The sequence below is a fragment of the Drosophila guanche genome, unplaced genomic scaffold (assembly GCF_900245975.1).
Source record: "Drosophila guanche unplaced genomic scaffold, DGUA_6, whole genome shotgun sequence".
In the NCBI taxonomy this organism is placed as follows: domain Eukaryota; kingdom Metazoa; phylum Arthropoda; class Insecta; order Diptera; family Drosophilidae; genus Drosophila; species Drosophila guanche.
This window is the reverse complement of record NW_022995745.1, coordinates 6,132,324-6,152,473: the sequence shown is the minus strand read 5'-3', so window position 1 is coordinate 6,152,473 and position 20,150 is coordinate 6,132,324. Positions and strand designations below refer to the sequence as shown.

Genomic DNA, 20,150 nt, shown 5'->3' with positions numbered 1-20,150 from the left:
TTCTCCCTGTCTCTCTCTCTCTCTTTCATCACAGCAATGAGATTTTACCTCGAATTGAGGAAACTTGGCTAAACTCTAGTAACAATCAATGCAAAAACAAATCAATTTGTTTTGGTGAGCCATCTCAACGAAATTTTGCAGATTATAGATATTGAGAATGTATCTAGACTAAGGTTTAGAGCATGCCAGTCTAAGGCAAAGTCATTATTAATATTTAAAAGCAGCTGGTAAAATGTATCGCAAATAGGATACACAAGTGCCCATACTTTTGGTTGGCCAGCAACATTCCAAATTCAACAACCTTACTTTTAATGCTATTTTTTTGGTTCGTTTTTTGCTATTGTTTCAATTAAGATAAGTCATGAAAATCAGTCAGTCTTGTAGAGAATTGAATGAAGTTTTGAGTAAAATAACGGTTTTAAAGTTGAGAGTCCACACTAGCTGGTAATATTAAACAGAAGATCTAAGTCGAGGAAATGATTTTAGATTTACGGTATATTTACAGTATATTTTGAAATTAAGGGGCTGTCGGTACATTTGATCGATAACTGCCTGTTGCCTGTTGTTCCGGGCGCGTTTTGGATTTATTGTTGTTATTCGCTTTCCCCGTATTCCCCATTCCCATTTTTGTTATTTCTTTTCGATTAAAGGTGGAACGATGAACGAATTAAATTTGCGGGTGGCAGCAATCAAGCTGTGTGCCCATCCCAAACGTTTCGCGGAACTGCGCGACGCCCTCGTGCCGGTGCCCCACAAGTGGCAGCGATGTGAGTAAGAGCCCCACACAGCCAGCGTTTCGATTGCCGCCAAATGCTTTTGATTTTATTGCAGCATCGCATAGCTTTGTGCAGCAGTTTGCAACGGCCAGCAGCAGCGCGGAGCAGGTGATTGTCATCCGGAATTGTTTCTATGCACGCCATGAGCGGGAGGACCGTCGCTTGGCGGTGGGGCCATTTCTGGCTAGTGTGCTCTTTGCCAGTCCGCTCAAGCACTCCGTGCGCAATCAGTTGATCAAGTAAGAAGCAGAAAAAAACCACACAAAAAATGACAAACTCTGACCCTTTCCTGACAGACTCTTCTCGGACCAGTCGCTGGCCAAACAGTTGGGCCATCCACAGCACACGAAGCCACAACTGTTGGCGGCACTGCGTGAGGCGCTGCGTGAATTGGCGGCAACAGTGGCCGCCGCAGAACCACCACTGAGTCACGACCAGGTGAACGATGTCTTTGTGTCGGCCAATGCGTGTCTGCAAAACTTTCCGTTTGGCCGCGAGGCACTGGGCCACGAGCTGTCCAGCTTTTTGCCACTACTCAGCCTGGCCCTGGAACGCTATTGGCGGGACATCAGGTGAGGCCTTGTCTTTGTCTGTGTGCTTTGGCTTCAATTGGACTTGCTCTTGCAGCAATGGCTCCTTGGAGCTGTCGCCCACGCGCCTCAACGAGCTGTATTTGTTTGTGCAGAATGTGCTGCGCTTCCACGTGGGTGTGCTGTCCGAGTGGCGCGATCAGCTGCCGAGCGATGCGCCGCTGCAGCCGGTGCAGCTGCTTGCCGAGCAGGTGGCTCGCCACAGGGATACCCCGTGGGATGTGCGCTCGATTGCTGGCCTTGTCATAGGCAAGAATGCGCGATTCTTTGATCGTTTGGCGGCGTATCTGGATGAGTCGTCGCGGGTCATGCCCATCGAGTGCCTGCCCATACAGGCGGCTGCGCTGAATGTGCTGCTGCCGGAGGACTATCAACGCTTTGGCAGCCAGGCAGCGGACATTGTCGATCGCCTGCTGGAGCACACCGCCCACGAGGGCAGCCTCAACAATGTGCTCGTGTACATGGCCAAGCATTTTCATGCGTATTCCAAGAGCTTGGGCCTGCCCGTGACGCATCTGTCACCCGGCTACGAGCGCATCCTTCATGCATTGCAGCGTTTCGCTTTGGTCAACATTTGCAGTGCCACGGACTCGGTGCGCCACATGTGCGGCGGCATTTTCACGCAGATACTGCAGCATGGCCAAGCCAGCGGCCACGTCGCGCTCTTTCAAGCGGTCTACGCACGCTTCGAGGATGGCAGCGACAGCCTCAATGCTGGCTGCGTGGCACTTGAGAAGCTTGTAGGCGTTCGGGGTGCACGCGAGGCCATCGGGCATTGCCCCAGCCTCTTTGGACGCGTCTTTCCCGAGCATTTGGGCGTGGAGGATGCCGTCGATGCGCTCTTTAAAGCCATGATGGTGGCCTCGCGCAAGGAGCAATCCTTTGAGGATTGGCGCCATCAATGGCTGGACCTGCTGCTGGAGGCCACACAGAACCAGAAGAAGCGACTGTCCGCCATCGAGGCGCTGATCACGCAAGCCGTCAAAGAGGAGCCGCGCGCATTGCGTCACATTTGGCTGCAGAACGACACGGCCCTGCCGTTCAGCACCACCCTGACGGCCATACTGAGCGCACGCAACGCCGAGTCCAATGAGCTGCGGCAGTGCCTGCTCGGTGCGCACAGCCAGCGGCTGCGCGAGGCTCTAGTCGGGCAGGACGATCATCTGCGGCTGCTCACGCTGCGCTTTGTGAGCGCTGCGGCACGGCCCAGTGAGCCGCTCAGCCTCGAGGAGCGTGACATTATTGGACACTATCTGCAGCACAACATTAACAATCCGAGTGCGCACATACGGCAGCTGGGCTTTGGCCACATGCTGAAGGTGATGCGACGCCTTGAGCTCTGCCTGGCGGAGCACAGGAAGCGTCCCACGGCCACGGGTGCCGAGCAAATGGATTATTTGCGCGCACTCATGGCCCTGCTGGCCGACAATCTCTTTCATTCGGCCAACTACGGACGCCGTTGGCTGTCGCTGCGTCTGCTCCAGAGCTGTGCGCTGATGTGCAGCCGCCTGGACATGCCCATGAAGGATATACTGACCGCCAGCCAGGCGGCACGCGTTGAGGCCTGCCTCTGGGACAGCTACGAGCACAACAAGCTGGTGGCCGCCCAGCTGCTAGTGCAGCTACAGCCGCGCACACGCATCCAGCCGGAGCGTGTGTTGGAGCTGCTGCAATCGCTGCGACCCCCGGACTCGCTGACGGGCGCCTATCTGCTGCAGGTGCACTGCCAGGCCGATCAAGTGGAGACGCCGCTGACGGTGCAGCTGCCCCCTGGAGTGCGCTATCAGCCGCGCATCTATGCGGCGCTGCAGTGGCTGCTGCAGCCGCTGCGCGAGGCACTGGCCCTGGCCAGCACAAATCTCGCCGAAGCGGCCAAGCTGAGTCCCATGTACGGGCTGCTGCTGGCCAGTCGCCACCTCATCGAGCTGCTGGCGTTGAAGGAGCTGGCCCGGGAGCCGCTGTGGCGGCAGTATGTGCAGGATCTGGTCGCTGTGTGCATGGCCATTAGCGAGGTGGTGCTGCCGGTGGTGAGCAGTGTGGCGCCCGAGGGCTACTTGCCGGAGACCAGTGACCAGGAGACGGATCAGCAGGTGGCAAATGTGCTGCGCCGACGCCTCGATGCCGATGCCTTGCGTCAGATTCAAACCACGCCGCAAATGGTGCTGCTCTGCGCTTGGCGCAGCATCAAGGAAGTGTCCAACATACTCGGCGGCCTCGTGGAACGTTCGCCACTCGAGCAGGAGCAGCAGCAGCAGGAGGCAGGAGAATATCTGCTGAGCGGCAGTCAGCTAACGGCCATTGGTGATCATTTCCTATTACTGCTGGCCGAGATCAAGCATCGTGGCGCCTTCGAGCAGGCCTATGTGGGCTTCAGCATGCTCTGTCGCCGCTTCTGGCACAGCGATGCGGCGGCACTCAATCAGTTGCCAGCCGCTTGGGTGAACGAGGCGCTCGACATGATACAGGGAGAGCCACAGGATAAGCAAGAGCAACAGGAGCAGCAATCCCCATCACGGTTGTGTCCCACGCGTCGCAGTGCTGGCATACCCTACATGCTGCAGGCACTCGTCTGCTCAGAGCTGAAGCTGGGCACCCACAACACGCTGCATCGCTGCATGTTGCGGCTGCTCAAGGTGTGCGAGACCAGTGAGGCGGGCGCCGCTCGCTGTCATGCCCTCAACATAATGCGTGCCTTATTCCGCAGCAGCGAGCTGGCCGATCTGGTGGGTGAGTTTGTGGCGCGCGGCATCGTCTGCACGCTGAATGGTTTGCTGGCTAGCGATTGGGCGGAACAAAACAGCGCCAGCCTGCTGCTGGCCACGCTAGTCGTTCGTGTCTTTGGCGTGGAACGGCCGCGCGATGACGCCGGCGAGCTGCACATACGCAATCGGATGACGGGACGCATCTTCTTCACACGCTACCCGGAGCTTTACAACTACTTTAGCCGGGGTCTGGCCCAGGCCGCACTCGGTCCGCGGACGCTGCATGGCGCTCAAAAGATTCATTTGCAGAGCATGCTCATGCTGCTCAGTCGGCTCTATCCCTCGTCGATGGAGGGCGCCGAGTCCACACTGAAGGTGAGTCTGCCCGAAACGATTCTTGATCGCGAGCCTTGATCCTCACTTCGCTCTTTTGCAGCTCAGCAATTTTGTGCCAGATCTGCTGAAAATCAGCCTCTGTGCGGATGTTTTGACGCGCGAGAAGGCCGCAGCGGTGCTTGGCAATTTCGTGGACGATCAGGATGCGATTGTGCGGCTAAGGTCCATCCTTGTGCAAATGATGGCGCTGCATGGACGATTAAATGTGAGTAGGCAGCACTCTCCCAAGAATGATTTACAGATGTTTTCTTCAGCTCTAAACCCCTTTTTCATCGAGCGATAAATATCGATAATTAATCGGTTGATCATTTCATCAGCTTAAGTTCATTTTTCTTGATTTTTTCATTCATAAATATTGATCCTTGATAATTACTCTTACTATTAACCGCTGAAATCTTCAACTTTGTTTATCGACAAGCTCGATAAATATCGATTTACAGATCCTCATAGTCTTATATCTCTCATGATTTTGCTTGCGATCATTTCTTCATCTTTAAAATCAGTTTTAATTAGTTCATTTTTCTGGATTTATTATCTATAAATATTGGTCCTTGATCATTTCTATCTATTAACCGCTGAAATCTTCATATTTGTTTATCGATAAGCTCGATAAATATCGATTTACAGATCCTCATAGTCTTATATCTCTCATGATTTTGCTTGCGATCATTTCTTGTTCATTTTTCTTGATTTATTATCTATAAATATTGATCCTTGATAATTTCTATCTATTAACCGCTGAAATCTTCAACTTTGTTTATCGATAAGTTCGATAAATATCGATTAATAGAACTCTGGATAATTGCTTCTTCTACTAACTTCCGACTCCAATTTACAGGCACCATCCTTCGCCCAAGAGGCTGCTCCAATGCTGAGCCACAATCGTATCCATGGCCGAGAGCGTTTGCTGTTGGAGCTGTACCGGCGGCTGCGCTGGAGCCGCCCGAATCTCATACGAATGATGCTAAAGACACTGCCAAAAGTGACGCTGGATCTGCTCGGCCGAAGCGTCTTTCTGTTCAATGGAATGCTGGAGCTGCTGGTGGCCATACTGGAGGATGTGGCACAGGGACAGCTCGAAGAGAGTTTGATTGTAGAGCTGCGGCAGGTGTACGCGGTGTCGCCTGGTCGCATCTATGACGTGTGCCGAAGGGAGCGTCTCTCGCCGAAGATCTTCCAGGTGTTTGGGCTGCATCTGCACCGATTGGAGTGCGGTGCGGGCGCTGCCATGAAGCACATTGTCGAGGATCTGTGTGGCACACAGTCGCCGCCCATGGAGATTGAGGAGCTGAAGGGTGAGCTGTTGCTGTACGTGGCGCTGCAGGATTTGCCACCGCTGCATCCCGATCTGGTCAATGCCGGCGATGTGAAGGTGCTGAGCTTCTCCAGCGACATTGTGCGCTACCACAAGGCCCTAACTCCCGACCAGCGACAGGAGCTGGCCCGTGGCATCGCCTCGTCGCCCTCGGTGCACGCCTGCCTGCGACGCATGTACGCCTGGGGACAGCAGGGTCCGCCCCATTGCTGGAGCCTACAGCTGGCCGGCCGCATTGGTATCCTGCAGCTGCTGCTGCCCCTCGATCCCATAATCGATCTGGATCGACTGCTGGAGCTGGGGCTGGAGAACAATGCTGCGCACGTGCACTTTGGCCTGGTGCTGGCCATCAAGCGGCTGATGGACCGCCAGGCGGAGTTGCCGCAGTCCATCTGGGTGCTGCTGCTGGAGTATGCGCAGATCCTGAGCTATGCCACACAGCCAGTCTATCTGCGGCACAAGGCCATCGGACTGTGCGAGCGCATCGGCACCGAAATCGGACGTCAGCTCTTCCTGGGCGATGTGGAGATCCTCGGCCGCTATGCCCGGCTGGTGCTCCTGCTGCTGGTCGACGATGACGAGGGACTGCGCAACGATGCGGCCGTCATGGCCGAACAAATGCTGCGGGAAGGCGTGCACCCACAGCCCCAGCCCCAGCCCCAGCCCAAGAAGATTCTCGCGAATGTTGTGTTCAAGGAGTTCCTCAGACATTTCATTGCCAGCCTGGAGAAGTACGGCAGCGACAGCGGCTTCCTATTGCGCCTCTTTAACATCATTGTCGAGCCATTCCTGCTGATGGCGCAGGAGGCACCCACCCAGGAGCATGGCACCCTCGCGGAGGATGGCGGCGATGTCGATCTGTTCGACAAGCAGGGCTGCAATCTGTACTGCGAGACGCTGATGGTTATCCGCGAGGTGGCCGATGGCTTCACAGCGGCCTTTGACCAGGACTCGGCCCTGCTGGCGTCCATCGAGGAGGTGCTACGTGCTCGTGTCGTTTGGTCGCGCAGCCAATGGGACTAGGAGATGCCGCAGCTGCTGCTCCATCGTCAAACCTGCAAAGTTCAAACAATTGTCAGACAGTACCACTGTTTTTAAGAGAAGTTATCTACATACATACAAATACAATTATTTTATTCACCAAATGGAACAATTTATAGACTTAACAGAGCCAAATGCAACCTTCTGCAGGCTTAACAGAGCCAAATGCAACCTTCTGCAGGCTTAACAGAGAAATTTGTAACACTAACAGAACCCAAGCTAACATTCTGTAGACTTAGCAGAACCAAAGCTCCGTGCGGTGTTTTGTCAAATTTTACATTTTTCTTCATCTGTCATCTGTCATCTACATCTACAACACTTCTCACACCAACACGCGTGGCCGCCACACAGCAGAAGCAGAGTGTGAATGAGAGAATGTGCAAAAAACAAATATAAGCTGCGGGACGGGGTGGGTTTAGCCACTGTAAATTAATTTCTTCATTGTGGCTATAAGAATGATCCAATCGGATCCCAATTTGGTGATCTGATAGATAAGGTCATTCCCTACGGAATGGCGTTTTCCTCCCGCCCCCGCAAAAGGGCCAAAACCTGCCAAATCTACAATTTTAAAGTTAAAAGAAAACTAAAAACGCCAATGGCGAGTGCAGTCGAGCCACGCGCCTTTTTTTCTTTTAACTACTAACATCTAACACGTTCTCATTACCCTATGAGCGATCTCGGCACACAATAATATAATAATATATGCTTTATTTTAATGGTTGTTTTCTCCAGCGTGATTTTTTGTGACTAATTATTTAGTGTAAAGAGGCGACGCAGTATTTATGAATATATATAACAGGCGGTTTATTGAAAGCACTCGAACGGCGCGGGTGTCCCTCACAGGCTTTAGAGGGTTAAAGCACTAAGCAAACGACTCATAGAGTGCTCAAATGTAGACAGCAGGTTTTTCAGTAGTTTGAACCCTCTATATGTTGTTTGCTGAATGACCAAATCCTGTGTTTGTTTACTTGGTCGGCGGGCAACAATACAAATTTGTTTGAGTTTGCACAAAATCACAAGTTTTGGGACTTGGAGTGGCAAAATATTATATTCAGAGATGTACAAAAATTCAATTTAGATGGTCCAGATGGATACCAATAGGGATGTTAGGGCTCCAAAGCAGTTGAAAATTTCTAGAAATTTTCAAGGAGGGTCACTAATGGTGTGGGCTGCATTTGGCTTTGCTGGAAAGATGTTTCCAATATGTTTCGTTACCCACAAAATGAACTCGGAGAAATATGTTCAACTATTGGACGAAGTTCTTGTCGATGTTGGGGAAGCGCATTATGGAGATTCCTGGATTTTTCAACAGGATAATGCCGCGATCCAAGTGTCAAAGTACTCAAAAACATACTTTGAAGACCGAAAAATTCCGCTTTTAAAATGGCCCTGATCTCAACCCAATTGAAAACCTTTGGGGCATACTTTCTGCCAAAGTTTACTTGCACGAAAGGCAACAGTAAAGGAGTGGGCGGAATTGGATGTATCCTTACTCCAAAAATTGATCCTTTTAAGGCCAGGACGCATTACAAAGGTTTTAAATAGCAAAGGAGGCCACATTTAGGCAATTGAATACCCTTTAATAATTTTAAATATAAGTAAATTTAAGAAAATGAAATGGCCATTTTTTTAAATAAGCAGATGTTACCGCCAAATCGTTTCAGTATCGATATATCCCAAGCGAGAGCTCGTACACGAAACGCAAAAATGAGCATGGAGCGTAAATCATGGTGTGTGTGGTAATGGGGTGGCGTTAACCTTGCTTTTTCTAAGCCTCTTTTCCCATGGTAAACCTGCATCTGGATCGACTTGTATATAAGTGTATGAATAGTTGTTAACAATTAAGAAAAGGGTAGACAAAACGTACATACTCCTCAAATATGTCGATGACATGTAACAAATATGTGGTCACCGTGTAGTTGCCATGTAACAAAGTCACATATTTTTGTCTAAACCTTGTTTCCATAAACAACACAATAAAGATAACTTTTGAGTTTCAAAGTTTCATAACTGAGCGAACCAGGTAGCTAGTAATATTACGCAGAATATCAAAATCGAGCCCTACGATTTGCATTGGTATATTTACGGTATATTTTGAAATTGAGTATGTATATTTGCGTAAATTTGTGAGGGTCAGGCAGTATATCTTATCGATAAATCCACTGCCACACACATACACCAATGTGCGTTAGTTTATTTATTTTTTTTTCTTGTGATTTGTTTATCGAGTGCGTGTTCGCGCGGATATTATCGCCGATTCTGTAAAATACAAATGTAAGGGTCGAGCGGCATTAATGATTCGTGGCGTTGGTGGCGCCCGTATTCGCATTTATAACTCCCTTTTTTGCTTAATCGAATGCCAATTGGGAAAATGTTTGCATCATTTTGTGTGTGGCACGCCAAAGCGTTTTCTTTTTGATTGTCGACAAAGGGGAGTGCGGGCGCGTATGTGTGTGTGTGAGTGTTAGGGCCGTTGGGAGGGAGGGAGGGTAGGGAGTCCCAGCCTCTGGTGTTTTTTGTTAGTGATGGGTTATGGTTGCCAGAGGGGTGGTGGTAGCCTCGCATACATATATAGAAAAGCAGACAAGAGAAAATAACTGGAAATTACAATATACAAAAAAAGTGTAAATGAACGTTTTTGGGGAAAAACGCGCCCTGTTTATGGGCTGGTCTGTGTGTATGTGTGTGTGTGTGTGTGTGTGTGCATGCTATATTACTTGGAAGGTGATGCAGTGCAAAAGCGCGAGACCCAAAACTTGTTTGAGTGGGAAACATATGAAAAAGTGGCCAAAAAGAAAAGTCCCACCGAAAGAGCGGTCTCTCCTAGCTGGAGAGAGTAGAGTAGAGAGAGCAGGAATTGCCTTACAATACAATTGAATATACCTTGTCCCTGTGCATATTTGTATGTATGCATGTGTGTGAGTCTGCGTGAATGGGATTTCTTCCTCTGTGCGTGTGTGTGAGAAAGAGAGTACGCGTACGTGTGGCTGTGTGCGTGCTGCATAATTTTTGTGACGAAATAAAATTGTTTACGTTTATGTTTATTTGCACACACTCACACTCACGCACGTGTATACACATGCATGTGTGTATGTATTGCAGGCCGCTGTGGAAATCAAAATCAAACAAAATGCAACAACAATTGCAATATTAACCAAACGTGCAACAAAATCAAACAAACATAAACAGACAAATCAAAAAAAAAACAATAAGCAAACAACGAAAAACGTTTGTTCAAAGTGCATTTAAATATTTTTGTGTGTGGGACTGGGGAAGCGGGTTAACCGACTTCCCGATTGAAGCGCCAAATGGGTATCGTTCAACGGTATCCAGAGCCATTGCCGATGCCCAGGAGTGCCGTTGCGTGGCTGAGCAGCAGCAGCAACAGTAGCACCAGCAGCAGCAGAACAGCGGACATCGACGTCGAAGTCAACGTCGCCGTCGTCGTTGTTGCCGCCGCAGTCGCCATAGCGGCCCAGTGAAAGCGAGCAAGACAGAGTGAGAGAGGTAAGCATGGATGGGACCGTTAAACCGTTAACCATTAGCCGTTTTGCCGAATCTTCTCGAACCCGAAAAGTGCTTGAATTGTACTTCTAGTTTTTCAATAAGAATTTTGAGGATTTCCCAAATGTTTCCTCTTGAAGGGAGGATTCCTCTTTATGCCCAGCATGCCAGCTCCCCCTACCAAAGAAAGAGAGAGAGAGAGGAGTTTCCTCTTTCGTCCCCCATTCGGGGGAACATTCTAGCAAGCATTTTCATTCCCTTTTGTTTGTCACGTGCAGACACTTGAACTAAATAAACGCTGGAAAAATGAGAGAGGATGTGGAGGTGGAGGAGAGAGAGGTTCCCCCTGTGCTCCTCTCTTCTTGTTTGTACCCTGTACACCCACGTGGTATCCTCCGTTCTGCCATTTATCCCCCAATATATCTGCGTAAAGGGTATTCCCATAGTCGACTGTTTTATGCTGTGTGCCGCACTTTATTTATGCCTTGTGTGGCATGGCCACCCGCTCTCATTGCAGCCCCACGAGATGGTCTCGAAGAAGCGTTCCAGCGTCGCTGAGCGTGCCCAACGCTCGACGGCCACAGCAGCAGCAGCGGCAGCAGCAGCCCCAGCGGCGTCAAGTGCGTGCGGAACGACGGGGAAAAAACGGGTGGGGAAACATGTGAAAGCCCCCACAGAGGAGACGGAGGAAAAGAAATCAGCGTCAGCGACAGCATCGGGCAAGAGGCAGACAAAGGATCCTTCAACAGCAGGAGTAAGCGGAGCAGCAATAGCCACAGAGAGCAGCACCAGCTCCAGCAGTGGCAGTGGCAGTGGCTCCAAGTCCAGCGCAAATACAACACCCAAGCTCTCGCCCGAGGAGCGGCAGGAGGATGGCAAGGCGCGGGCCATCAACAAGATGCTCAAAAATCTGGACATCAAGATCCACGGATTCGACAATCTGATGCCAAGCGGTGAGGGGCCCCTGAACGTCAGCTCCATATCCAAGTCGTCTATTTCGGAGAATGTCAAGACCAAGTCGCGGGCAGCCGCTGTCAAGGTGATAGCCAGCCTCAATCCCGGCAAAACGATGCCGGTGAAACGGCCGCCGCGACCCTCCCCGGAGAAGGACAAGGAGAAGGAGAAGTCAAAGACGGAGACCAAAACGGAGCCAAAATCCACCAGCGATGCTAGTTCGAAGGTGACGCCACAGGAATCTCAAGGATCGAAAGGATCCAAGAAGGCAGCGCACACGAGCGCCAAGAAGACAAAAGTAGAGACGCTGACTGCACCGCCCACAGCAGCTCCAACTCCGACGCCAACAGCAGCTGCTCCAGCAGAACCTGCCACACCTGCCGCCAAACAGGGCAAGGTGGCAGTCAAGAAGGGAGCATCAGCAGCACCAGAACAGCACCCCAAACCAGCCGCCAAGGTGGCCAAGACCACGAAGAAGGCAACGAATCCAACACAGCGACTGCCCGACTCCAACACGGAGCCCGTGCAAATGGAGCTGGAGGAGATTGTTGGCACAGCGACAGCAGCAAGGACAAGAACACCAACGCCCAATCGGACGCCAACAGAAACGCCGACAGCGACGCCCACGCCGACACCAACACCGACACCGACACCCACACCCACACCGACACCCGTGGAGGGTCCTGGACCGCCAGCAGCAGCAAAACAGCGACCGAAGATCAAGTACACGAAAACCTCGGCAGGATCGAAGGTTCGCCTGCAGCAGCAGAGTGCAGCTGGTGGCCACCAGAAGGCAATGCCCTCGTGGTGTCAAGGCGGAGCGGGGGCCAAGGATATTTACGACTTCAAGTCGGGCTCCGAGGATGAGGAGCCCATCAAGATGGTGCTGCCAGCTTTGAAGCAGTTGCGGGAGTTCTCCGAGGAGGATAACAAGCCGCTGAAGCAGCCAAAGGAGAAACCGAACGAAGAGCAAAAGCCGACAGAGAATGAGCAGCAAAAGGAGCAGGAGCAGAGGCAGGAGATGAAGGAGGAGGCCAAGCCCAAGGTGGAGCAGCAGATCAAGGAGCAGGAGGAGGATCAGGAGAAGAAGAAGGAGGAGGAGGAAAAATATAAAGAAAAGAAAGTGGATAAGCCAACAGCGGCCACAAAAGACGCACAGTCCGAACCAAGCAAGATCAGTGCCCCAGTCACAGTCACAGCCACAGCCACGGCCAAGAAGCAAGCGAAACGAAAGCTGGCCACACCCTCATCACCCTCGCCGACAAAGCCACCGCCCGGCAAGAAGAAACCACCAGCGGGAAAGTCTGCAGCAGCAGCAGCAGCAGCAGCGGCGGCGGCAACGGCAGCGGCCAATCATAGCCCTGACAGCGATAGCTCTGGGGAGAGCAGCGATTCCGAGGATGAGAAAAAGCTGAGCGCTTACAGCGGACCCAAGCGGCATCGCATGGCCTCGCTGAATGCTTTGGCGAAGGTACAGTGCCTCTACGAGAATGAATCGCGCACCGCCCACGAGTTGGGACTGTCGAAGGCGACACAACAGCCGCCACGGATACGGACATTGGATGGCAGTGACGATGACAACAATCACAAGGAGTCGCCGCGTCATGGAGAGGACAAGGACAAGGACAAAGACAAGGAGTCCTCGTCGACGCCATCAACGCCACCAGCACCGCCACCGCCCAAAGAGATTGAGCCACGCAGGGAGCTGCGAATTGTGCCCGGTGGCCGAGGCGTGGGCAAGCACTGGGAGTTTGATAGCGATAGCGAGGGAGATGAAATGCAGCTGCCCGCTCTGCCACAGCCCAAGAAAAAGAAGCTGCAAAAGAAGCCGCCACCAAAGAAGGCAGCGGCGGCGGCAGCTCCAGGCGGCAGCGAGGCAACAGATGCCAAGAAGTCAGAGAAACCGAAGCCAGCGCCAAAGCAAGTGCCGAAGAAGCGAAAGACACCATTCACCGAGGAGCTAATTGGAGACTACAAGGGCATCCTGGCGAGAAAGCGAATGGCCAGCCTGAACGCCAGCGCCATTGTGGCGGCCACCTACGAGGTGGAGCGGCATCTGGACAAGAATCTGGCCAGCGATTGCAGCAGCTTCGAGAGCTACGACGAGCTGGAGATGCAGGCCGTCGTCCAGCAGTCCACCAAGATGATGCCACACAAAACGGATGTGCACATCAAGAAGGAGCCCAAGGAGACCAAGGAATCGCTGCGAGAGCGTGAGCGGGAACGTGAGCGCGAACGTGAGCGCGAGCGAGAGCTGAAGGAATCATCGCTGAAGGACAAGGTGCCGCCCAGCAGTCACATCCTCATCGAGGAGAGCAACGACTCCAAGTACTCGAAGGAGACAAAGGAGACGAACACGGACACCACCACAACAACCAGCAGCAGCGGCACAACCACCAGCGGCGGCGGCTACCGTGACTCGAGCAGCACCAAGGATGCCAAGGACTGCAGTCGACCCACCTCCTCCAGCGTTGTCATTGTCCAGGACACAGATGTCACCATCACCGGCGTCTACGTTAATGCCAGCAATGGTGCCGCCCAAGAGGCCTACTGCAAAATGCAATACCGTGTGCAGTCCAGCGTCACCGAGGAGCGCGTGCTGCGGCCCGGCTCCGTGGAGCCACCAAAATCTTATACGCCATTGAGTGCGCTCTCCAGCATGCTGCCGCCCGGCGCCAGCTCTGGCCTCAGCGAGGGTGAGTTATAGATTTAGAATTTTCCCATTTTCCCATTATCATTGACCGTTATCTACCTCTCCCCTTATCCCGCTGCCAATCACAGCGCATAGCTCGCCGCCGCTGCCGATTCAACCACCAGCACCGCATGTCCTGCTGCCCGGCGAACATTTGAGTGCTGGCATGTACCATGCCCCCGACCTGGGGCTACACACGGAGCATGCCGTGCCCGAGCATCATGGCCCACCGCCGCCCTCGTATGCCGCCGCTGCAGCAGCGGCCGCGGCAGCCGCTGCCTACCATGCCCACCAGCTGGGTCCGGGCGGTGCTGGCGGCATGCTGCACATGCATCACCAGCATCAGTATGCCGCACATGCAGCGCACGCCCATCACTACCAGCAGGCGGCCGAGTATGGCCACGGACCGCCACCGCCGCCGCATCACTACGGAGGACCACCGCCGCCCCAGGTGCCACATTATGGGCCACCGCCAACTGGGGCGCCACTGTCAGTGCCCGTGCCGGTGCCAGTGCCGGTGCCAGTGCCCGTCGCCGTGCCAGTGCCACCCGATCGATGTGATGTTGGCTCGCCGCCGCCCTCATATCGGGCCAGTGCCTATCCCCCGCCGCCATCGGGTATTGTGCCACCACCGACAATAGGCGGCGGATCGAGTGCCTTCTGTGCCCCGAATCCCCATCACCATCATCAGCATCACAGCCAGCAACAAGGACCGCCGCATCATCACGATCCCAGTGGTACGTTTTTACACCTTCATTAAATGATATGCACAGCGACAGCTTTAAGTCTGGTTTGAATACGGGGACTGGGATACCTTTTCCACCATCCAAAAATGCAATTCAAATTCAATTGAATTCAATTTCTGTTGCAAAGTTCTGCAGTTGCCTGCAGTTCGGCAATTGAATAATCGATAAGTTGCCCCAATGCATTTTCGAGAGGATCACCAAACTCTGTATGCCCAAAACTCAATTGGGGATAAATTTCCATATTTCTTGTTGGCAAGGGGCCAAACAAGTTCTCTCCCTCAGGGCCCCAAAAGTTTATTCCGGCAGCAACAAAAAGCAAATTCTCATTGATTTCTATTATCATCAAACAATGGGGGGCAAATGATGTAGTTTTTGAAAAGTTTTCTTAGCCTAAAACTGCATTCAAGGAAGGGTTTTGGGGTCGAGATTAGTTTGTAGAGGCCCGAAACCCTGCCTGCCTGCGTGCCTGTCGTCCTCAAACAGATGGGCGATGTCTTGTTGGCTTACGGCCTGCCTGTGCCTGTCTCTGCCTTCCTGCCTTCCTTCCGGCCAGCATCTTTCATCCTTCATCTTTAGCCTTTTGCGGTGTGTTCTTTGAGCAACAAGAAGAATATAAAAAATCATTGCATGTACTTAGGCGCGCGCAGAATAAGCCTTGCTCTCCGCCCCTGCGTATGTGTTTGTGTTGGCCAAAAGCCGGAAACTGTAAGCAGGCAAGCAGCAAAACGGAAACAGAGACCAAAATGCAAGCAAAAAGTAAACACCAGAGCAAAAGGAAGAGAGAGAGAAAGAGAGAGAGCGAGAGAGAGAGAGCGGGAGACGGAGTCCTCCCCAGGCCTAGACAGCAGACGGGGGCGGCGGCCTGGAGGAGCCAGCCAACCTCCATTGATGTCATTTACCTTTCCACACACACACAAGAACACAGTGTGGCACTCACACAGAGGCGGGGAAATGCATATTACGTAGCAAAAAAGTTGCGTTTATGCGCCTAAAAGCGTGCAACATATTTTGTATGCTCGTGCAACTGAGTGAGAGGAAAGGGGTGGCCGAAGAGCAGAATGGAGACGATTGCGCCTTCCGGGGACGATATTATGGGGCCATGAGAAAGAGCTGAGATGAGTTGACATGCGATGAGAGATGGAAAAGTAAAGCGAAATGATTCGGAGGATGCTTTTGGGTGGGTTTTTCACTTGCAATATTGATTCATATTGATTTGATCCGCAATTTGCGCTGGAACATGCCTTTCACTCTACCGATTTCTGTAGAGCTTGAGACATTACTCGTTTATTTTATGGTTCGCCTCTAAAACCACTCGTTTATGGGTAATTTGTACAGCGAATGAACTACCTTCGGAGTAAGCACTGGATGAAAGCTGATTGAGCATCGATTGTTGGCACTTTATCGACGTATCCATAACAAAATACGAGCAGTTAGTGGCGATGTTTCGTTGACAAAGATTGCTAATTCTCAAGCCCGAAAGCAAAAACAAAATACATGCCTGTGCATGACAGATTTACAGGAACAGATTAACAGATTGCTGACTGCATTCACTGAGTTCCATGTGTGTGTGTGTGTGCATGTGTGAACGCACTTATTCATTATATTTGGCATTCATTTAGAGATCATCGTCGATTGCATTTGCCAGTCATGTGCAGGCAACACATTCTATAAGTAGGCTATCCGCCATCCACCCAAACAGCCAACTCTGTCCAACTCTTTCTCTGTCTCTCTGTCGCTTCCATTCACACATCTTGTTCCTTCTCTGCTCCCACCCGATTCCTTTTTCTCGCCTTCATTCATGTCCGCGTGAGTGTTTGCACTTTGCACGCTGCTGTTCCGTGGAAACTCTGCTGACAGTTGATAATTCATTAGCACATGTTCTATTTGACGTTCGTTCATCCGTGCTGCTGCTGACGGCGAACACACACAAACAGAGACAGAGACAGACAGAGAAAAGGAGAAAAAAGAGAGAGAGAGAGAGCGATGGAGCGACTGTCTTGGGCTGCTGCGTCTCTGTTACCAAAGCCAGAGCGCCGGCAGAGAGTCTGGCGAAAAAGCAAAAAAAAAAGGATTTTGGCATTTGCCATTTTATTTTATATTTTTTTAGTTTTTTTTTGTATTTCATTCCGTTTTGTGCCGGTTCTTCTGGTCTTCATGGACCGTGTGTTTTTCTCGGGAAAAATGTTTTAGTGCGCATTTAGACGTCGTCGGACACGGCAACGATGCCTCTCGAGAGTCGCTCGTGTTTTGTGGGGTTAGAAGAGACGAGGCAGAAACGAGGAGTTGAAAGATGATGATGACGATGCTGACGATGATGATGATGATGATGATTATTCGAAGCGGTGGCAACAACGTGCTGCTGCTGCTGCCACCACAAGGCGAATACGCAATATGAATGGTGGTGATGCCACAGGGCGTATACGTAATGTGAAAGGCGCGAGAGACAACGTGGCGTGGCATGGCGTGGCGTATACGTTTTTTGTGGGTGGAAAAGCGCGTGTTTCGCTCGGCTCACTCCACATCCACCTCATTCTCGTGCTCACATTCATTTTTGTTGTTGTTTTATGTGTTTTGTGATTGCAACAGCAACAAACTGGCAATTTATTTGTGAATCTACACAGTCGAAAAAGAACCCCACCCCGCTACCTATTGTTGTTATTAAACAAAAAACGCCGACATTGCGCGTGTTCTGCAAACAAAAATTAAACAAAAAATATCAAAATTTGTCGAGAAAATGTCAAAAGTTGTGTTTCTTTTGTGTGTGTGTGTGTGTGTGTGTGTGGAATATGTGAAGAAGTGCAGTAATAATATTAATAATAATAATAGCAATCGAATGCAGCAATTCAAAGTCTCTTTGCCCCGCCCCGTCTCGCACCGGACGCCGACCGCCGAGAGAACAAAATAGAAAAGAGGAATCGCGTGCCGGCTAGCTGTCTACCGGCGAGTCTGTCAGCTGCGTCGGCGACATTCGGTCAAGCTGCTGCCGCACGTTGCGTTTTAGGCCGAACATTTTTAGGGCTCAAGTCTCCATGCAATCGTTTTCTTTGATCAGGGGGAAAAACAATGTAGATTTGTTTACTTTTTGGGTTTTCTCACAGCAAGAATTTACGTGATGCACACCAATGCGTTTGGCATGTAATTAGCATAAAGTAAACCAACAGTAAATATCGACGGTATAAAATGCATTGTTTAACAGCCGAGGAGCGCATACACGAACGACCGGCCATTCGTTTTACTCTGGCCTGCCGGCCGGCTGGCTGGCCAGTGTCCGGTTCGGCCCGGCTTCGTCCACAAATCTAATTAGCCTTTGCATTTTTTGTTTTCTTTGACCAGTTAATTTTAATTGCAACTGATTTATGAACAACGCAATAATTTTTGTTGCTTTTTTTTCATCTGACTGGCCGCTGCTGCAGCGCTGCTTCTTTTTTCTCTTGTCTCTGCATTATTGTGTTTTGTTGTCGTTTACTGATTCTCTCTGCCTCTCTCTCTCTCTCTTTTTGCTCTGTTGCCTTTGCTTGTGTTTGGTTTCGCTGGGCAGCAAGAGCGAAAGAGAAAGAGCGAAAGAAAAAGAGACTAGAGCACAAGCATCGGGCTGAGAGTCTGAGGAATGCTCTTCTTTGTGCACTGTCGCACAGACGACAAATTCGTCACTGCCAAAGTAGGGAAATGTGTCTGGCTGTATGACACATCTACCCAAATTTGTGAGATTTTAACAATGTAAACTTTGAGTGCTTTAAGGTTTTTTTTTTTTAAACACAAGATTTTCCAGAAAACGTCACAATTTAATTAAAAAAAATTTATCACATGTATCAGCTATAATAATTTGACACTTTTGTCGCCTGTTTACTGCTCTGCCCTGCTTATGTTGCAATTGTCTGCCTCTGTCGCAGCCGAGCGTCGCTGCATCTGCTTCCATCTCACTGCAAGTCGCGCCTTGCTTGCCTTTTCTGCGCTCTCTCTGGCTTTGCGCTGCTCTCAGCTGCTCTCTTTTACACTGTCCCTCTTGCTCACTCTCTCTCTCTCGCTCTTCGCATTATCATGCAGCCAGTTCTTGAGCTTTGCGACGCAAAAAAAAAACTGCAAGAAAAAGTAAATGGGGAAAAAAGCTAACGGCAAAATCGCATTGCATCGCGTTGTTGTTGTCGCTGCCGCTGCCGCTGCCTGCCTGCCAGCCAGCAGGCCAGCCTGCTTGCTGCTGTCGTCATCGTTTTTGCTAATTTCTTATAAGAATTTTCTTGAACAATTTTCTTGCTGCTGCTTCTGTCGCTGCTGTCGTATTGCTACCCTGGCAAAGAGGGTATGCTCGTCTAATTTTCATCACATTGTCGTATAAAGAGGTAGGAAGTTTTCTGTGCAGTTCAAAATAATACGAACTGCTCTTTGTGTTGTACAGGGTATCAAATGCATCAGGCAAGAGATGCTTGTCTTTCGTTTCTCCTTCTTATTGAAAGTTGAGTTGTTACTGTTACTGGTGGTGGTGCTGCTGCTGCTGCTGCTGCTGTCTGTCGACGTATGTTGGGCAGAGTTTGAGCAACGGCTTTTTGCTTGTTCTTGCCGTCATCGTTTAACGGTGTTTCTAAGCAGACATACACACATCTACGTACATGCATGTGTGCATGTGAGTGCGTGTGTGAGCTTGCACAAAAAGCACTTCGCCATTCTCTACCACCCCCCTCCTTCCCTCTCACTCTGCTGCATTCTCTCTGTTGCACTGTCGTTCCACTTATTTTTGGTCAGTCTGTTTTTTGTTTTAGTTGCTTTTAGTTTCTTGTTGGAAACTCTTATCAGCTATCAAGTGGTAATGAGAGGAGCCTGAAACAGTGTGAGAGAGGGATGAGTGGGAGAGAAGTGGAGGAAGAACAAGAACATGGCATAATGCCATGCAATGGACGGTGTTAAGAGAGAGAGAGAGAGAGAGTGAGAGAGAGGTGCAATAGAACAGAGAGAGTAAGAGGAGCACCAGGAAGATAGTCGCACAAGAAAAGTGGCGACAAAAAATAGTCAGCAAGGAGAAAGAGCGAAAGAGTAAGAGAGAGAGAGAGAGAGAGTGATAGAGGGGGGTCGGGCGGGTGACATCAAAGTGAATAATGTAAACATTTTGAAGAGGAAAATCCCGTTGACACATTGCAGTCAGTCAGGGGGACGCCTATCAAGCCGTCTCCTGCGCTACACGCCCAGCCCTCTTGTGCAATTTTGTTGCAATGAAATTTAGGCCACAAAAATGCCACCGTTGGCAATGGCCAAAAAAAACTAAAAGACCAAAGCAGAAAATGAATGAGCACAAAAAAATGAGACCCACAGAGAGGGAGACAGGAAAAGCAGAAAAAGAAACAGAACCATAGCCATAGGAATTACGAATTGAGAATGCATATTCAGGGAACTCCGCTCCACTCCCCCCCCCCCCCCCCCCCCCCCCCCCCCTCCCCCCCCCCCC

General features: G+C 50.8%; 2 protein-coding genes and 1 long non-coding RNA gene across 4 annotated transcripts in view; all 3 read left to right on the top strand.

The window, feature by feature from the left end:
* Positions 1 to 582: 582 nt before the first annotated feature.
* On the top strand, positions 583 to 6,913 carry LOC117580675 (thyroid adenoma-associated protein homolog). Its single transcript, XM_034267289.1, has 6 exons — positions 583 to 767; positions 832 to 1,015; positions 1,073 to 1,348; positions 1,404 to 4,443; positions 4,505 to 4,669; positions 5,303 to 6,913. Exons 1-6 carry the CDS (start codon positions 659 to 661, stop codon positions 6,800 to 6,802), a joined length of 5,274 nt encoding a protein of 1,757 aa, XP_034123180.1. The 5' UTR covers positions 583 to 658; the 3' UTR covers positions 6,803 to 6,913.
* LOC117580671 (mediator of RNA polymerase II transcription subunit 15) overlaps positions 5,568 to 20,150 on the top strand; it is a 42,505-nt gene continuing 27,922 nt past the window's right edge. The window contains exons 1-3 of one of the 2 annotated variants that reach the window (XM_034267283.1): positions 5,568 to 5,572; positions 12,042 to 13,974; positions 14,060 to 14,707. In XM_034267283.1, coding sequence (XP_034123174.1) covers positions 12,075 to 13,974; positions 14,060 to 14,707 — 2,548 coding nt within the window. In that variant the 5' untranslated portion in view covers positions 5,568 to 5,572; positions 12,042 to 12,074. Of the gene's footprint in view, positions 5,573 to 9,983; positions 10,328 to 10,841; positions 13,975 to 14,059; positions 14,708 to 20,150 lie in introns of those variants that run through there. The other variant, XM_034267282.1, reaches the window with a different exon arrangement.
* LOC117580694 overlaps positions 16,471 to 20,150 on the top strand; it is a 25,223-nt gene continuing 21,543 nt past the window's right edge. Inside the window, exon 1 of the long non-coding RNA XR_004573598.1 lies at positions 16,471 to 16,970. This is a non-coding gene — a long non-coding RNA (uncharacterized LOC117580694). The remainder of the gene's footprint in view (positions 16,971 to 20,150) is intronic.

Bases quoted from the DNA above. Each gene is read 5' to 3' on its own strand.
- LOC117580675 (XM_034267289.1), top strand. From the start codon at position 659: ATGAACGAATTAAATTTGCGGGTGGCAGCAATCAAGCTGTGTGCCCAT. The intron at 768-831 runs GTGAGTAAGAGC...ATTTTATTGCAG, and splicing joins GCCCCACAAGTGGCAGCGAT to CATCGCATAGCTTTGTGCAG. The intron at 4,444-4,504 runs GTGAGTCTGCCC...GCTCTTTTGCAG, and splicing joins GCGCCGAGTCCACACTGAAG to CTCAGCAATTTTGTGCCAGA.